Below are 17,211 nucleotides of genomic sequence, written 5' to 3'. Positions count from 1 at the left end.
CGGAAGCAGTAGTCCCTAGTACAGAGGCAAGTGTTCTTCCCTGAGCTTCCCCGGCTCCTCTCTCTGTTCCTTGTGGCTCTGAGAATATGGTGAGATCATTGCCTAATTTACCCAGCACAAGAGTTAAGGAGCAAGGATGTGTAAAGAAATGAAGTCAGTGGGGAGACGTCAAGTCCCAGCTTTAGTATAATTATCTTCAGTGGTGCAAATGGAGAGGTAGATGCTAGTCCCCTGGCAGGATATGTAGGCGGCTTTCCAATTTCATAACGGAGATCTTTTTCTTCACAGTGGAGCTTAAGACTGTTTGGTTTTACTAAACATGAAGTATGTATGTCTTGGCTATTTTGGAATATTTTGTACATTAAGACCCCTAAGAGTTTATAGAAGGTGGTTTCACTAAACTTACAAAATGTTATTTAGAGCAAATAAAACCAATTTCTGGCCTCTGAAAGCTTATTCTACAAATCCCAAAAAACAAAATGTTACCTTTTTGTGATGGTGTTTTAACCACTTTGAGATTGTTTCAGAGCCCTGAGCCACCAGGCAGTATTAAAAGTGAAGAAGAAATCAGGGTTTTAGATACTGCAGAGGTGGCAACCTGTAGTCAAGCAGCATCCAAATTCTATCTAGTTTTCCTTGGTTCCTAGATTCTGTCACGTAAAATGAAAACCAGAATCCCCTGCCTGCATGGCCTGGGATGGGAACTAAGGCTTTTACTCTATCCGGTGTTTCTGCCTTACCTCTTTTTTTTTTTTTTTTTTCTTTTTTGGCCACGCCACCGGCATGTGGGATCTTAGTTCTCCGACCAGAGATCAAACCCGTGCCCCCTACAGTGGAAGCACAGAGTCCTAACCACTGGGCCACCAGGGAATTCCCTGCCTTACCTCTCAAGGCCAGAATTACAACGGTTGGAGGAGAGGAATCAGAGCTCCACCCCAAACCTACCAGGAGGAATAAAAATCTCTTCCTCCAAATCCCAGATTTCTTTTGATCACTGACTCTGGTTTCTTTCACCTTTAAACTTTTCTACTCTTTTAACACTCCGTAAACCACGCACTGACAAGAGGTCGTCTTGTACAAGAAGCAGCTGAGTGAACGTGCCCTCCTTGCTGGTAAGGACTCTGCCACCCCTGGCTCATCCTACCCTTCTGTCCCCCTAGTTCTGACAGAGGACCAGCCAACTCGTTGTTGAATGAGTGAGTGAATGAATTAATGAATGCAGGCCATTTTTACTGGGACTGGTGGCAAAACATCCAAAGAGAAAACTGAAAGGGGAAGACAAACACATTTGCTCACAATTGAAGCTCACTCTCCAAATTTTTTAGCAACAAATAATAGAAAGAGCAACTCCAAAAAATGTGACCTGAGTTCAAAGCAGCTCCAGTAAGAAATGCAGCTTGCTGTCTGAGTGGGTCAGGTTCCTGGATGCCATCGCCCAGCCCTTTGGTACAACGTGTTACATAGCCCTGTCATCACAGATTTGCTTCTCGGCCCTTCCTTGACCCTTGGTTCACACCCAGAGCTCTCTTTGTATCTTTTTCCATTAGCTTTCAGAGGTTCTCATTATAGTAGGACTCCCTCCGTTCCCAGAAGCAGATGCACAGCCTAGCCGATCCCTGGATTGTAAAAAAGAACAATACTACAAAGGAAGACAACCCCAAATGAGGCTCTGCAGTCCTCATACCCAGCAGCAGCCAAGAAAGGCTTGGTTCTTTGTCTGGAACAGATGCTCACCCCACACCCCCAAAAAACTGCTTGGTCCAAAAGATGGAGAAGATGAGCAACAGAGTGACACTGAGGATGACAGCCAGCAGGTAGGCAAAGATCCGGAACTGCGGGTTGCGGAAACACCCCCTCAGAGAGTCGTGGCTGGGGCTGGGGCTGGGGATGGGGATGGTGGTAGGGGCCACGTCCTGGGGGCGCCCAGTCTGGCTCCCAGGCCCGGGGCCGAGTTCCAGCGTGTAGACCCGGGGCTGGCGCAGGAAGTAGCGGCTCTTGGGCTCGTCCTTGAGACAGAGCTGGCGGCCTTCCAAGATGACGTGGTGGGGCTCCAGGCGGAGCAGGGTGAGCACAGCAGTGTCCGTGGGCAAGTCAGTGACAGGCTGTCCGGAGGCCAGCACAGTGGGCTGGCGACAGAGCGGACACAGCAACCGGCGCCGGGCCGGAGTCACCAGGCTGAGGTGGGCCAGGCACTCCACGCAGAAAGAGTGGCAGCAGTCCAGCACTTTGGGGGTGTGGAACGTGTTGTTGAAGGGGTTCCAGCACACAGGGCACTCAGGCTCCCGGCCCTGCTTCTCCGCCATCCTCAGACCAGACACTGGGAGGTCTGGCAGGAGACGGGACGTCCTGGCAGAAAGGGAAAAGGAGCAAAGGAACACCCATTAAGCTCCGTGCCTGTACTTGGCCCTAGGCTGTGTCCTGTGGGTTGTTAAAAGGTATTATCACCCACATTTCACAGATGAAAAAACTTAGGTTCAAAAGGTGAAGTGAAATGAACTTATCTACAAAACCGAAATAGAGTTACAAATGTAGAAAACAAACTTATGGTTACCAGGGGGTAAGGGGGGCGGGGGGGACGGATAAATTGAGAGATTGGGATTGACATATACACACTACTATATATAAAATAGATAACTAATAAGGACCTACTGTATAGCACAGGGCACTCAATACTCTGTAATGGCCTATATGGGAAAAGAATCTAAAAAAAGGATGGATATATGTATATGTATAACTGATTCACTTTGCTGTACACCTGAAACTAACAGGTATAAATCAACTATACCCCAATAAAAATTTTTTTAAAAAATGAAGCGATTGTTTCAGATCACCCAGTTCCTAAGCCGTAGAGTTAGGTCTGGTGCTACTGCAGCATCCCCTCTACCGGGCCCAGGCCTGAGCCACCCCACCATCATCGAGCTCCCGCTCGAGGAGCCGGCACCCTGGCTTTGGAAATGGATAAAAAGTGCTCCTTGTGCTGCATGTGATTGCCCTTGGCCTCTTGGGCTCCAGGGAGAGGGAGAGGAGCCACAGTCAGTGCTTCGTGCTACAGGGCAAATATTTCCTTCCCTGCTGCCTCAGATCCTGACTAGCACAGAGATGGGCTTTGTGAATTCCCTGGTCTATCCCTCCTCTGGGGGCAAATGCCAGGCCCTCTCTCCCTCCTCCCCTTGGGCTGCAGGGCCAATCCTCAGAGCCCACTGGCCCAGCCTTTGTGCAGGGCACTGCACTGGCCTGGCAAGGGGGACTCTGGGAAGGCTTTCCCCCTTGACCTGGAAACATGGAGAGGCCCCCCTGCCCAGATCAGCCCTTCCAGCGCCTCCTCCCAAGATTTGGCCTCCCCTGGCTCCTCCTCCCGCCCTTTGTCCTAGAAACTCCCAGAGTACCCACCTGGCCTTCCTTGGCACTACGGTTGTCAGGCAGATTACCCTGAAGGGCCTGAGGCTCCAGCCTCTTCCCCTCCAGAATCTGCAAAGCTTTGGGAGACTGCCTTCTCACCACCAACCCCGGGGCCCGTCTCCATAGCAGCGTACACGCAGCACCTGGAGCTGCCAGGTAGCCCAGGCTGCAGTCTCCTGAGCGCACCTGCCTGCAGCGAAGGCCAGAGAGCTGCCCAGGTGGCGAGTGGTGAGGTGAGGCACCAGTGTTCCCCTGGGGCGTGGCAAACAACCAACCCTGGAAGCCAAGTTATCTGTGAGATTGTGGGCGGTCTCTTCAAGACCTGGGATCCCTGGCCTCGAAAGGCAGGGGTGGCAATTTCCTTCTTCTAGATTGTGGAGAGGGTAAGTGAGCCTTCTGGGCTTCCTCTCTCCTGGGCCCTCATTTCTTTTCTAAAATGGCTGAAACCTCCTTCTCAAACAAAGGGGCTGCCTGCCCTGCCCTTCAATTGCTATGAAATTCACCTGCTGCACAGCCTGAAGTCTCTGAATACTCCCTGAATATCAGATTCAACAAGTCCTCTCCCATCCCCTTCCGATCACTTAATGTGCCCAAGGAGCTACACCCAGAACATGCAAGCCCGGCTGCCTTCTTTGTCCTTAGATGACACAGATGGTCAGCCTGGCAGGCACTGACCGCTGAGATCCTGGAGTCCAAGACTCAGCCCTCCCACCACCCTTGGGACTTAAAAGCGGGAGTCAGGGAGGAGGAGCACTCCAGCCCCACATTCCTATTTCAACCAGAAACACTTGACTTTTCTCATATTGGTCATTGGAACAAGTTGAAGACTTGAGCTTCTGAGGAAAAAAAAAGTTAAAAAACCTCTTCTCCATCCTAACCACTCACTTTGCAGATGGGAGGCAAGAAGTGACTCTCACCCAAGGTCACCCACTAGTTAGTGGTGACACCTGGACTTCCAGGCCACCACCGTGCTGCTGTCAGAAAGGTAGAACCCTCACCCATTCAGTCCACCTGCTGGATGTGTGTTATTAACTGGATAGTGAGTGTTTGCTTTTCACTAGGAGATTCCTCATGGCCAGAAGTCTCTCATGGTAGGAATCCAGGAACCATGCAGGGGGGACCTGGGGGTAACGAGTCTCCCTTGTGCCCCCGATATGACATCATCTACCCTGACTGAGTTGGTGCCTGAAGCAAAACCTGCTTACATTCTCACCCATGGCTTCCTGGTTTCCTTCTAGACCCTAGACCTCTGTCACTGCCTCGTGACAGGGAAGAGGAAGTGAAGACATGCAGGAGGAGGATGGAACAGCTCTGGCTGAAGCTCGGATAGTTTGCCAAAGATCCTCACCAATGAATGCCTCCTTCTGTGGACGATTCGTCCTTTCTATGAGCAGTCATTGAGTTAATGAGAGCTCGCCACGTGCCAGGCGCTGTGCTAGGCACTGGGTAAATAATGGGGAACAAAATAGACATGGTCTTTGACCTCATGACATTTAGAGTTTAGTGAGGGGAAGAGACATTTAATGAGTGATGGGCAATAAATACACAATTTTAATTAATACTATAAAGGACGCAAAGGAAAATGGGCTCAGGGGACTTGTTGCTTCAGGTGAGATCACCAGGGAAGCTTTCTCCTGAGAGGTGATATGAAAGCCAAGACCAGAGGATGAGAAGAATCCAGCCCTGCAGGGTGGAAAAAGAGCATTCGAGCTCAAGGGAACAGCATGTGCCAAAGCCTTAGGGTGAGAAAAAGCTCTGTCTTTGAGGAAGTGAAAGGAGGCCGGGTGACTGGGGTGTAGTGGGTGGGTCTGGATGGAGAAGTGGCTTTTAGGAAGAAGCCAGAGAGGCTGCCCTGGAGGCTGGGGAATGCATCTGGGTTTTATTCTAGGGCTGAGTGTGTGTGTATGTATGTGCTTGCCGGCAGGGTTGGGGGGTGGGGGGTGACCCGATCCTATCTCCATTTTTAAAGCAACATTCCAGCTGCAGAGCAGAAGACAGAGTGAAAGGGATGAGTGGAAATGGAAGACCAGTTAGGGGCTCTAGCCATCGTCCAGGTTGGGATGGTGGGGCTTGATGCATGTGAGGCGTTGGTGGAGAAGATCAAAGGGATGGGTGAAAGATATCTTTGCAGATGCAATCAAATATACTTTCCAAGAAGCAGTGGACAGCATAGATTCTAGAACCAGGTTGTCAAGGCTATTGACCCCCAACACACTGCTTGTTAGGGCTGTGATTCCAAGTGAACTGTTTAACCTCTCTGTTCTTCAGTTTCTTCTGAAAAGGAAGCTAAAAGTGGTGCCTCGGAGGGTAAAGCTCTTAGACAGAGCCTGGCACCCAGTAAAGACTATATATGAGGTGGGTTGCATTATCCCTGCAAATGGATTTGAGAGAGAGGAAGGCTCAAGGCTGACTTTGAGGCCACGAAATTTTCTGCATTGAGCTTTGAGAAGCCCCTGAATTCCAGAGTGTGTCAGAAGCAGACCTTTAGTATTTATCAAAGGCCTTAAAATATACATAACCTTGATTCAGCAGTTCCCCCACTGGGAATTTATCCTGTGGAAATAATCCAGGACCTGTGCCAAGATTTGGGTAGAAAGCACGGCTCTAATGGTTAAAAATTGAAAACTGCCTAATTATCCAATAGTAGGACACTTATTAAATAAATTATGCTCCATCCATACAAAGAGACATTCTGCAGCCTTTAAATGATGTGATAAAACATCTATTGGTATGGAAATACGTCATGACATGTCATTAAGTGAAAAGAACCAGTAATAAAACCATATTACAGTACGATCTAATTTTTCAATATATGTGTGCAATGGAAAAAAATGTGTGGAAAAACAAACACTGAAATGTCAACAGTGGTTATCTCTAGGGGTAAGATTATAGGTTTGTTAGTTTGTTTGCTTTTAATTCTCTTGCCTGAAAATTCTAACTTTATTGCACTAAGCTTGTATTACTACCCTTAAAGATCTTCCCCTCCCCACGAAGCAGACTTCCATTCTCTGAAGTTCCACGGCCAAAGCTGTAAAGGGATGCTCAAGAGGAGGGATGATCACTGTTGAATCAGCACCTGGGCCCTTATCTGCCATGGTCACCTCAGGCCTTGTCTGTGGTTTCAGAGTCTGTCTCCAGGAGGGACTCTGGCCACTTATCCACCAACGACTCACTCTCAAGCCAGGACATCCCAATACCACCCCAAAGACATCGCCTCAGTCTGTGACCAGGTCAGTCAGCCAAACATCCATTGTCTGTAACATCACCCCAATACTTTCAACCTCCAGAGGAGAGAGGTGAAGAACTAGCATTTTTATAGGACTTCCCAGTTTACAAAGGGCCTCAGTCCTGGCCGGGGTCTAAGTGTGGTAACTCACATCTTGACGGTATAAATTGCCTTTTACAATTTTTTTTTTCCATTTGCATAGACCATTTGATTCTGTAAAACCACCCTCTGAAGGAAGCAGGATCAGGAGTCGACAGTGTGCAGCTATGGAACCAGACTTCTTTGCTGTGAGGTCTTAGACAAATGGCTTAACCTCTCTGAGCTTTGTTTTCCTCTGTAATATAGGCTAATGATCTCACCTTATGAGCTTGCTGTGAGGAAGGGATAATGACTGTTATGTGCCCAGCAAAGCACAGCAGATGCTCAATACATAGGTAGCATGCTATTTTTACTCATTTTATAGATGGGAACATCAAGGCTCAGAATGGTGAAGTGACTTGCCCAAGGCTTCACAGCTAAAGAATGGCTGAGCTTGAAAGATGATCCCAGGAGCCCTGCCTCCCAGGACAGCGTTCACCCGGTCGGTGGACGACGCTGCCTCTCAGGATGCAGGGCCCTGTGACCCGTCCCTCCACGACCCTCCCTGGTTCCTTACCTGCTCCCTCAGCGCCTCCTCCACCTCCTCCTGCTCCTTTGCCTAGCACGGCCCTGCAGCATGTGCTCTGGGCTCTGACTTCTCCCGGCCTGGTTTCCAGGCAGTTGTGGGCGTGCCTCATTTGCATGGTCTTCAGGAAGCTCTCGGCCAGCTCTCCATCTCAGGTTTTTCTCTCCTTCCCTCTGCTGCCTTTGGACTGTCTGAGCCTACCAGGGACAGCCTGGAAGCTTTGGTTTCATCTTCCTCCTGTGAGTCGCTCTTGCTTTCTCTCTAAGGGGGTCGAAGTCCACTCATCTTTGCAGGCCTCTGTTCTGCACCCGGTTGGTCTCCTGCATCACCTCTGACTGCACCGCCTTGGCTCACACACAGCCTTATGGGCAGTTGACAGGCAGGCAGGTTGTCTGTGATGCCACTTCTGCCCCTCGGTGCAGATCGATCCTTTCCTACTCTGCGCCCTGCAACTAAAATACAAAGGGCACTTGCAAAATATTGAGAAAATTATTTAATCCAAAAGGAAAACCATTAGGGGAGAGTCACTGAAGCATAAGCCTGAAGAGCCTGGGTTCTCAATCAAGTCAGATTTCTGGGTCAGAGTCAAGTCCTTGCTCAGAATCCAGACTCTACTTACTAGTGATGGAGACTTGAGCAAATTAATTTCTCTAAATATTATTTTTCTCAGCTGAAAATGGGCATAATAATTTTACCTATTTGATCCACAGGTTAAATGAGATAATGCATGCAGAGATCATAACACAGTGCCTGGTACACAGTAACATGCAGTAAATGTTAACTATGATTAAGAGATGATCAGGCAAATCACAGAAAAAGAAATACAAGTGGAAAATATATGTAATTGTTCAACCTCATTTATAATTAGAGAAATTCAGATTTAAAATAAGATACTGCTATTTTTCCTATCAGACTGAAAACATTAACATAATATTAGCTAAAACCCGCTACTATTATTAAAAGTAATAATAGCAGTTTATGTGCTTTATTAAATGCTTCTGATCTGGGACAATGAATCCTCCCAACACTCCCACAAGGCACAATATGGATCACATAAAATAAATGACTTGTCCTTACTCTTCCACAGATAAGGAATCAGAAGCTCAAAGCAAGTAAGGGGTTTATTTGCCCAAGAGCTCATGAGAAGCAAGTTAAAGAGCTGGGACTGCAAGTATGACTCTGAAATCTGTGCCGTTGCCTCACTGTCTCCCAAAAGTGTGTTCATACGATCCATCTTTTGTTCCCTCTCCTATTCTCTGTACATATGGTCCTCTTCTTTTATTCCTTTACTGACCATTTAAATTGGGGTTTGGAGAATAAACAGAAATAAATGTATTTTATGATGTAATCAAATGCCCTAGTCCCCTTATTTTGTGTTTTAAAATTTTTGTTTTAGAAGAGGTAATACATTTGCATGTTCAGCACGAGAGGTTTCATTTTGCAATGAAAATGTTGTTCTCCCAGCTACCTAATTTCCCTAAAAATTAAGGAATTATACTATCAGTTTCTTGTGTATCTTTCCAAAGATGCTTTATGAATACACAAGCAAAACTCCTATGTCAAAATGTCTATGTATTCCTAGTCCTCCTTTTTACACAAATGTGCATTTGGTATACATGGTTCTACACCTTGCTTTTTTCACTTAACGATGTATCTGAGATATCATTCTGTATTAGTGCATAAAGAGCTTTTTCAGTTTTTTAATGGTTGTATCATATTTCATTGAATGGCTGTACCACAAATTACTTAACCATTCCCTTATTGATCTAATCCCTTCATTTGTTGTTTGTTGTTTTTTTTTTTGGCTGCGCCTCAAGGCATGCGGGATCTTAGTTCCCTGACCTGGGATTGAGCCCGGGCCCCCTGCAGTGGAAGCGCTGCGTCCTAACCAGTGGACAACCAGGAAGTTCCCCTAATCCCTTCATTTTAAATATATAAATATTGGCTGGAAAAATAAATGCCAAAATGATTGCAGGATTTAGATTAGCCTTGAATTGTCTGAAAAATAGCTGTGTTCTTTGGGAAGTTATAGATCCCTAACAAAGACCTCTAAGCATTTTTCCTCTTTCTGAGCAGGAGACAGAGGGATGCCTCAAGGCATGACCTGGTGGCCTGGAATTCCCTCTCAGCCCTAGAACGCCCTGCTTTCCAGTATCACTTCTGGTTAACTAAGGTTAACTAAGGTTAGTGAGAATTCAAGACACTGATTCAGCCCAAAGGATCTGGTTCGTATTTGAGAGTTTGGAAGCCATGCTTTCTGGCAACTCATGCGAACCATGAAGAAGTTTATACACTTTTACATAATAATATAATTCCCTGGAAGTATCCAAAAGATATGTGTGATATTGTGATTTATAATAAGAAATATTTGGCCTTCATTCTATTCCTGGCCTGGGATTGAACCCATGCTCCCTGTGGTGGAAGCGTGAAGTCTTAACCACTGGACTGCTAGGGAAGTCCCTTATTTAAAATGCCATTGCAGGACTTCCCTGGTGGCACAGTGGTTAAGAATCCGCCTGCCGATGCAGGGGACATGGGTTCGAGCCTTGGTCCGGGAAGATCCCACATGCCGCAGAGCAACTAAGCCCGCGAGCTACAACTACTGAAGCCTGTGCGCCTAGAGCCCGTGCTCCACAACAAGAGAAGCCACCACAATGAGAAGCCCACACACTGCAACAAAGAGTATCCCTCGCTTGCCACAACTAGAGAAAGCCCTCACGGAGCAACGAAGACCCAACGCAGCCACAAATAAAAAAAAAAAAAAAAAAAAAAATGCTATTGCAGAAGAATTTTTATTGATCTGTGAAAATGGTCACAATATACTATAAATGGAGGGGGGCAAAGCAGTTACAAAATGTTATAGGTATGATCCAGATTTTGTAAAACAAAATTTATATATAAAGCCTGAAAGGCCATGAGACAAAATGTCCCAATGGTTATCTCTGCGTGCTAAGTTTACCGGTATTGCCATTTTCTTCTTAACTATATTTTCTAAACTTTTATTAATAAATATGTATTACTTTTGTAATAGGAAAATTCACTTGGAAAACAAGGAAGTCTGAGTTTTCTGCAACCCGGGAATCCAGAACTTAAAAAGAAGCAAGGAGGGTGTGTAAGAAATCAGTCAGGGCATTGCAAGCATTGACATAAAAATAAAATAACCCATGGCCCTTTCCCGGGTCACTGCTTGTCTAGTGAGCAAATGCATTATCATTAATATCTCTGGGTGGTCAGGGCTAGGGAGTACTTTGCAAACAGTGGAAAATTTTCCGGGGAGATACCCAGGATAGATAGTGAGCCATCTCAGGAATTTGAGAGTTGAACTAATTTAGTTCATGCTTCGGAGGTGAGGTCAGTCAGCTGGAAAAGCACCTCGTCTAAGCAGTACCTTGGAACCGGGTGAGTGAAGAGTCATGAGATTTGGTGGGGCCCAGCCAAGGTCGGGAATGGAGGCGGAGGGTGGCCTGAACCATGTGGGGAGGAAGAGACAGCAGAAGGCAGTAAATGGGCAGTGGAGGATGGAGAAAAGACGGTGACGAGGCAGGTTTTGGTCAGGTGATCAGTGTTGAGCGAGCTCCCACCCCCGCCAAGGGCACGGGGCAACTCTCCCTGTGGGGCACCACATTGTTATCACTTGGAGCCATGCCTTAGGCTTATCCAGAGGCCAGAACAGTCCCAGCAGCAGAGGTATCACCTGGAGATTGGTAGGAATGCAGAAGCTCAGGCCCACTCCAGACCTACTGAGTCAGAATTTGCATTTTCACAAGATCCCCAGGGGGATTCAGAGACACGCTGAAGTATGAGGACTAATTTAGGAAAAAATATCCCCAGTATATGCTCCTTGACTCATCCCGGGTACATTTGTCTTCAGGTTCTTAAAGACTTCTCAAGGATCTGACACCAGGAAGAAGATGTCCCAGACAGGGCTGGGTGAATCTCAGCCTGGGAATGGACACCGTCCCTCCCTCCCCATTTCCTGTGTGCAGCGTCTGAGTTTGTTTTACATGTCACGGTCCTCATACAAAACCCTTGGGGCCAGATGTGTTTCAGAATTCAGAATTTTTCATATGTTAGGAAGATAATATGATGCATTTACCATATACTAGTGAGACCTGAGGCAGCACCTGGTAATCAAATGCATTAATATTCTGCAATTTATTTTTTATTTTATTTTATTAATATTCTGCAATTTATTATAAAGATTGATACCCAAAAGAATAAGCACCATCAGGTCAATTTTGGCACCAAATTTAATGAAAAAAACCTTTGTCTCCAGAACGTGGGGATTTTAGCATTGTGGATAAGGATTATGAACTGTTTTATTATTTTATTTTATCTTAAAAATGTGTCAATTGAATAAATTTAGAAACACTGATATAACACTATTTCCCAGCCCTCGTTTACCTCAGACTTAGCAGGAACTACAGGATCTAGATATTCTTTCAAATATAAAGTAGTTCACATAATTCCTTTCATCAAGCAGGTCACATCTGGCATTGTTATTCCCAGATCAATTCAAGGCATTCTGTGAGGAGTGATTGGATTTTGATGAAACTAAGAATTTATCCCAGCTAACATCAATGCGAAATGTCAGAGCTAAGGCTGGACCCCAGGGCCTCCAGCTCCTGGTCCTGCGCTTTCCTCCTCTCCCTTCATCTGCCTTCCCCTCCTCTCTCTGTCCCCAGGCAGAGGGTTCCCGGCTGAGGACACAGGACAGCAGGCCTCCTGCCCATGCCACCTGGTGTGTTTAGAAACACAGAACTGCAATTGGACGGTTCTTCCTCCAGCTGGGCTGTGAATGAAGCATCTTGTCTTCCAGTTCCCCAGACTTGCCGCCACATCAGGGCAGCAGTAATTGCCCCCTGAAGGTCCTTGGAGTGAGTTGGGCCAGGCACAGCCAGGTAAGTCCTGACACTTACTCTGAAGCCTTTCTCCACGTGACCCCTGGCAGGAACACAGTGGCAAAAAGTTGCAAGAGGCCGTTTGTACAAGGAAGGGCCAGGGCAGTTTCCAGGAAGGTCTCAAAGGCCTTCTCCAAATGCTCGGAGAGAAGGCTCCTGGGCCAAAGTCCATCTCTGCTCTTGGAATGCTCAGCTTGCAGTACCGGCAAAGGGATCCTTTCACGGGGCTTTTAGTCGAAATCAGGAAGCTGGGCCCCTCCCTCCTCGCTGGGTTCCCGGGGCCTCATGGTTTGCACTCTTCTCTATGGCACTTTCTCATCTGTGCTCGTCTCTACATCTGTCTAGTTTCCCTTCTCTCATGGGAGTTTATTCTTTAACTTTTATTGTAGTACATGTCCAATATGGAAAAATTAGGCAACTCAGATGAATATAACACTGACACTTAGGAACAATGCTAGGCACTATTCGAGGGGCTCTACCTGAATCGTATGACATCCCTGATGACAACTCTGTGAGTAGGTGCTACCATCATACCATCTCCATTTCACAGATGACGGCACTGAGACACAGATTAAGTCTCTTGCCCGAGGTCGTGAGGCTAAGCAGCGGCAGACTGGGATTTGAACCAGGCATGGTGGTGCTGGAGTCCACGCCCTAAACCCAGGCCACACTGCCACCTATAAGGAGAAAATAAACTCACCCAAAATCCTACATGCAGAGATGACCACTGAAAAAATAAAGCTCAGGATCCAAACAATGTGAAGGGTCTAACATAAAGCCCTCTCCACAATAAATAAGACTGTAAAAATAACATCTTCTGGATGAGAGGCAACTCAAAGTGGTTTTTGTAATTGTATTATTGTATTCTTATTATCACATGGTTCAGACAAATGGGTCATAGAATCTTCAGTATGAAACCTGAATTATGGTTTCACAATAAGAACTTTTCTACGGATGGTAATTAGAAACAAAGAAAAATTCTTTCTGGACAAAGGTATGTTTATCATAGCCTTTCAGTGTATAGCCTTTCAGTCTCTTTATAAGTATTTTAAATGCAAAATTTTTTCATACATTATAAAATATGTCATACTCTAGGTACTGTTTTGTAGCCTTTCCGCTTATCTTTCCACATCATAAAATAGTCTTCTACAACCTTTTCTTCAAAATGAAAATAGTCTTGTTTTTGGTCATAAAAGTGACAAAGGAAATAACAAATTTATGTATTTGCTTGTAGTATATGCGTGAAATGTCTCTGAAAGAGTACATTAGATGCTGGTAACACTGATTACCTCTGGAGGGAGCCAGATGGAAGGCAGACGTGGATGAGAGGGAGACTTTAATGTATAAACTCTTGCACTCTTGATTGTGACTATGTGAATGAGTTATCTATTTCAAAAATAATTAAGTTTTTTAAATGAAACTGATTCATCCTCATTACAAAAATAAAAAGGCATAAAGTAGAAGATAAATTCATCTTTAAACTCAATACCCAGAGATAACACTGTTAACATTTTTGCTCTATTTCTTCCAGACCTTCATCTATGAATGTATAGACATATGTGCAGATATATTTTTACCAAAATGGGATGAGGCTGTATGGGGCTGTTTTGTCACCTGTGTTTTTCACTTAGGGTGAATCATGGACAACATTTCATGCAGCCCCATTTTAAATGTGTACAAGGTTATTAGTCATGTGAAGGTGGCTGGTTTCCAAAAGACTATTTCTGGATGGACTGCGAGTCCAGCACCTGGACCTGCAGTGCTAGTTGACACCAGTGGTATTTTATTGGAAGACTCATGAAATTATGATTGTGAAAGTAGTTTGTGTAGAGCATATAAAGTTTCACTGTTAAAATTCTGGCCTCTTAACTGGAGGTGTCAGGAAGAAAGGTAGAATCAAAACCAGCTGGTCCAGCTTCTTTCTAATGTTGGCCCGTGGAGCTGACACTTCCCTCGTACAGTCTTCAACATTTACCCACTCATCTTTAAACCTGAGGTTTGCAAAGTTTAAGAGCACAAAGTGTTAGCAAGGGTATGGAACAACGGAAACTCTGCTGAAGGTCCTCCACAGCTGGTGGGAATGTGAACTGTGACAAACTTTTTGGAAAAGAGGTGGTATCTACTAAAGCTGATCATGCACTCTACCCTGTGGCCCAGAATGGCCTCCCCTGGTTATATAGTGAATACGATGCCTGCATATTTCACCAGATGACATACTAATGGAATGTTCATAGCAGCACTAATTATAAGAGCCCCAAACTAGAAACACCCATATGCCCATCAGTAGTTAAATGGATAAATTATAATACTGTCACACAATAGAATACTATCAATGTCAATCTATCTCACAAACATGTTGAGCCCAAGAAGCCTGACGAAAATTAAGAGCATATATTGTTTCACCTAACTCTACTGCTGGGTAACAAACTGTCCCAAAACTTAGTCTTAAAACAATTTGTTTTTCATGATTCTGTGGGCTAGCTGCGCACTTTCTCTTCTGATTTCATCTATGGCTGCATTCAGCTGCAGGTTTGGCAGGGCTGGAAGGTCCAAGGTGACCTTGTTCACATGTGTGGTGGTACAGGGTTCTTCTCCACAGGACCTAGGTCACTCCCTGACGTGGAAGCCTCGGAGTAGCATTCCAAGAGGGTGAAAGTGAAGCTGCAAGCTCTCCCTAAGGCTGAGCCTCAGACTTGCATAGCATTCGTTCTGCATTCTGTTGGTCAAACCAAGTCAAAGGCCATCACAGATTCAAGGGCTGGGAAAATAGATCCCATCTATTAATGAGAAGTTACTTTGCAAAGGGTCACACATACAGGGATGGGAGAAGCTTGTGGCCATATCTTCCATCTACTACAATATGATTCTACTTATATAAAGTAGAAAAGCAGACAAAACCAATTTATGCCGTTACAAATACCTTGGCAGATAGTTCTGAAGGGGAGTATGAGGGAGGCCATCTGCGTTCCTGGATGTATTATACTTCTTCATCTAGGTTACTAGAGTGTGTTCAGTTTAAGAAAATTCAGCCAGCTATAAACTTAAGACATTTGAAACTCTGTGATGGCTAAACTTGAATTAAAAGTTTATATATGTGTGTATGTGTGTGTGTGTGTGTGTGTATATATATATATATATATAGTGGCTTAAAAAGAATGAAGTTCTCTTTCAAGTCACAGTACAGCTGGTCAGGCTGCTGGAACAGCTCAGCTCCTGGAGGTTATTTGGGGCCCCAGCTTCCTTCTTTCTTGTTGTTGCATCATCTTGTCCTTATCTGAATAGCTGAAGCTGTTGCTGGCAGTCTGCATCCCACCTAGTGGGAAGGGACCCAGAGGGGAAATCCTGGACAAACGTACTCCTTTTGAGCTAATAGGGTGGAAGTTACATCACTTCCACTCACGGTCCACTGACACCAACTTATTCTTATGGCTGTGCCTAGCTGGGAATGCTGTCTTAGCTGGACTGCCCGTGCCAAGAAGTGCCCATTTCAGGAACAACTAACAGTCTGCTGTGTTTTAATGATGAAGCTGTTCTTTGATAATTATGCTTTAAAAAGGCCATTCAGAAAAAGCTAAGTTCCTTTATCTTAGTGTTAAAAGATTAAAAAAAACAAGTGGGGGCTTCCCTGGTGGTTCAGTGGTTAAGAATCCGCCTTCCAATGCAGGGGACGTGGGTTCGATCCCTGGTTGGGGAGCTAAGATCCCACATGCCGCGGGGCAACTAAGCCCCCTGCGCCTCAACTACTGAGCCTGCGTGCTCTAGAGCCCGTGCGCCACAACTAGAGAGCCCGAGCGCCGCGACTAGAGAGACGCCTGTGCCGCAACAAAGAGCCCGCGCCCTGCAATGAAAGATCCCGTGTGCTGCAACTAAGACACGGTGCAGCCAAATAAATAAATAAATATTTAAAAAACAAGTGGCCTGAGTTCTATACTTGCCATTCCTGTGTCAAAATGAAGGCTGTTACAGACTGAAAACAACACGTCTCTCGATACCAGTGCTGAAAACACACATCTGAAGGTACATTTCTGCTGCTACAGCTAAAAGATCGGACATTATTTCTGTTTCAGTGACAGTAAACTCAGAACTCCTGGGGAACCTTCTTTAATAATCACTGTTCAGGAAGATAGTGATAATGGGGACTTGTCTGATACTTTGGGGATACCGATGATATTCGCTGCATCACAGTACTTGCTCGTAGCTATTTTAAAGAAAATAATCACTCTTTTCCAGGTTATTTTTAACCTCAGTAAAAATAAAGGTCCTCTTATAAGATAGTGTAAGCCACCAAAAAATAAAAAGGTCATTAATAATCACCATGCATTTTTCCTTAAATATATAAATATTTTCAACTTATATAAGTAAATATATAAAATTTTTTAAAAATTTAAAATATAATTGGCCAGATTCCAAGGGTTTATATACTTTCCTAGAAAAAACTTGGACTTCCCTGGTGGTCCAGTGATCAAGACTCCACGCTTCCACTGCAGGGAACGCGGGTTCGATCCCTGGTAGGGGGACTAAGATCCTGCATGCCGCGCACCGCGGCCAAAAAAGAAAAAAGAAAAAAAAAAAAAAGAAAAAGTCAACTGTCTTCGGAAAATTCCTTTATATGGTTTTAGAGGAATAGCCTCTAAAATGAAGTGTTCAATGCACAAATGAATGCATTTTAGCAGCCTGTATCTTAGGTGCTGAGAGTACCCAATTAGAGCATGTAAGACTGAAAAATCCTATAATACATTTGGATTTATTAACCTATTTTCTACTTAAAATGCACGGATAAGGAATTTTTATATCAAGCATGTGTAGAGTGTAGGGAAACATTTATTTATTTATTTATTTTTATTTACCTTTGGCTGCGTTGGGTCTTTGTTGCTGCATGCAGGCTTTCTCTAGTTGTGGCGAGCGGGGGCTACTCTTCATTGCAGTGCGCGGGCTTCTCATTGTGGTGGCTTCTCTTGTTGCGGAGCTCGGGCTCTAGGTGCGTGGGCTTCAGTAGTTGTGGCACATGGGCTTAGTTGCTC

The 17,211-nt window shown here is 45.2% G+C and overlaps 1 protein-coding gene across 2 annotated transcripts; it reads right to left on the bottom strand.

Annotated features, from left to right (window-relative positions):
• Nucleotides 1–1,279: 1,279 nt before the first annotated feature.
• Nucleotides 1,280–17,202, bottom strand: RNF183 (ring finger protein 183). 2 transcript variants are annotated; one of them, XM_068552990.1, is made up of 3 exons: nucleotides 17,038–17,202; nucleotides 7,281–7,741; nucleotides 1,280–2,346 (listed from the first exon to the last, which is right to left on the bottom strand). In XM_068552990.1, exon 3 carries the CDS (start codon nucleotides 2,301–2,303, stop codon nucleotides 1,731–1,733), a length of 573 nt encoding a protein of 190 aa, XP_068409091.1. In that variant the 5' UTR covers nucleotides 2,304–2,346; nucleotides 7,281–7,741; nucleotides 17,038–17,202; the 3' UTR covers nucleotides 1,280–1,730. The 2 variants fall into 2 exon arrangements, with proteins under 2 accessions (XP_068409091.1, XP_068409092.1); XM_068552991.1 differs by lacking the exon at nucleotides 7,281–7,741.
• Nucleotides 17,203–17,211: the final 9 nt, after the last annotated feature.

Source organism: Eschrichtius robustus, chromosome 10, assembly GCF_028021215.1.
Source record: "Eschrichtius robustus isolate mEscRob2 chromosome 10, mEscRob2.pri, whole genome shotgun sequence".
Taxonomy (NCBI): Eukaryota; Metazoa; Chordata; class Mammalia; order Artiodactyla; family Eschrichtiidae; genus Eschrichtius; species Eschrichtius robustus.
Note: the sequence above shows the minus strand (reverse complement) of the source record. Positions and strands in the feature narration are given on the sequence as shown.

What these genes read in the sequence shown, in the direction of transcription:
- RNF183 (XM_068552990.1), bottom strand. Translation starts at nt 2,303, where the DNA reads ATGGCGGAGAAGCAGGGCCGGGAGCCTGAGTGCCCTGTGTGCTGGAAC.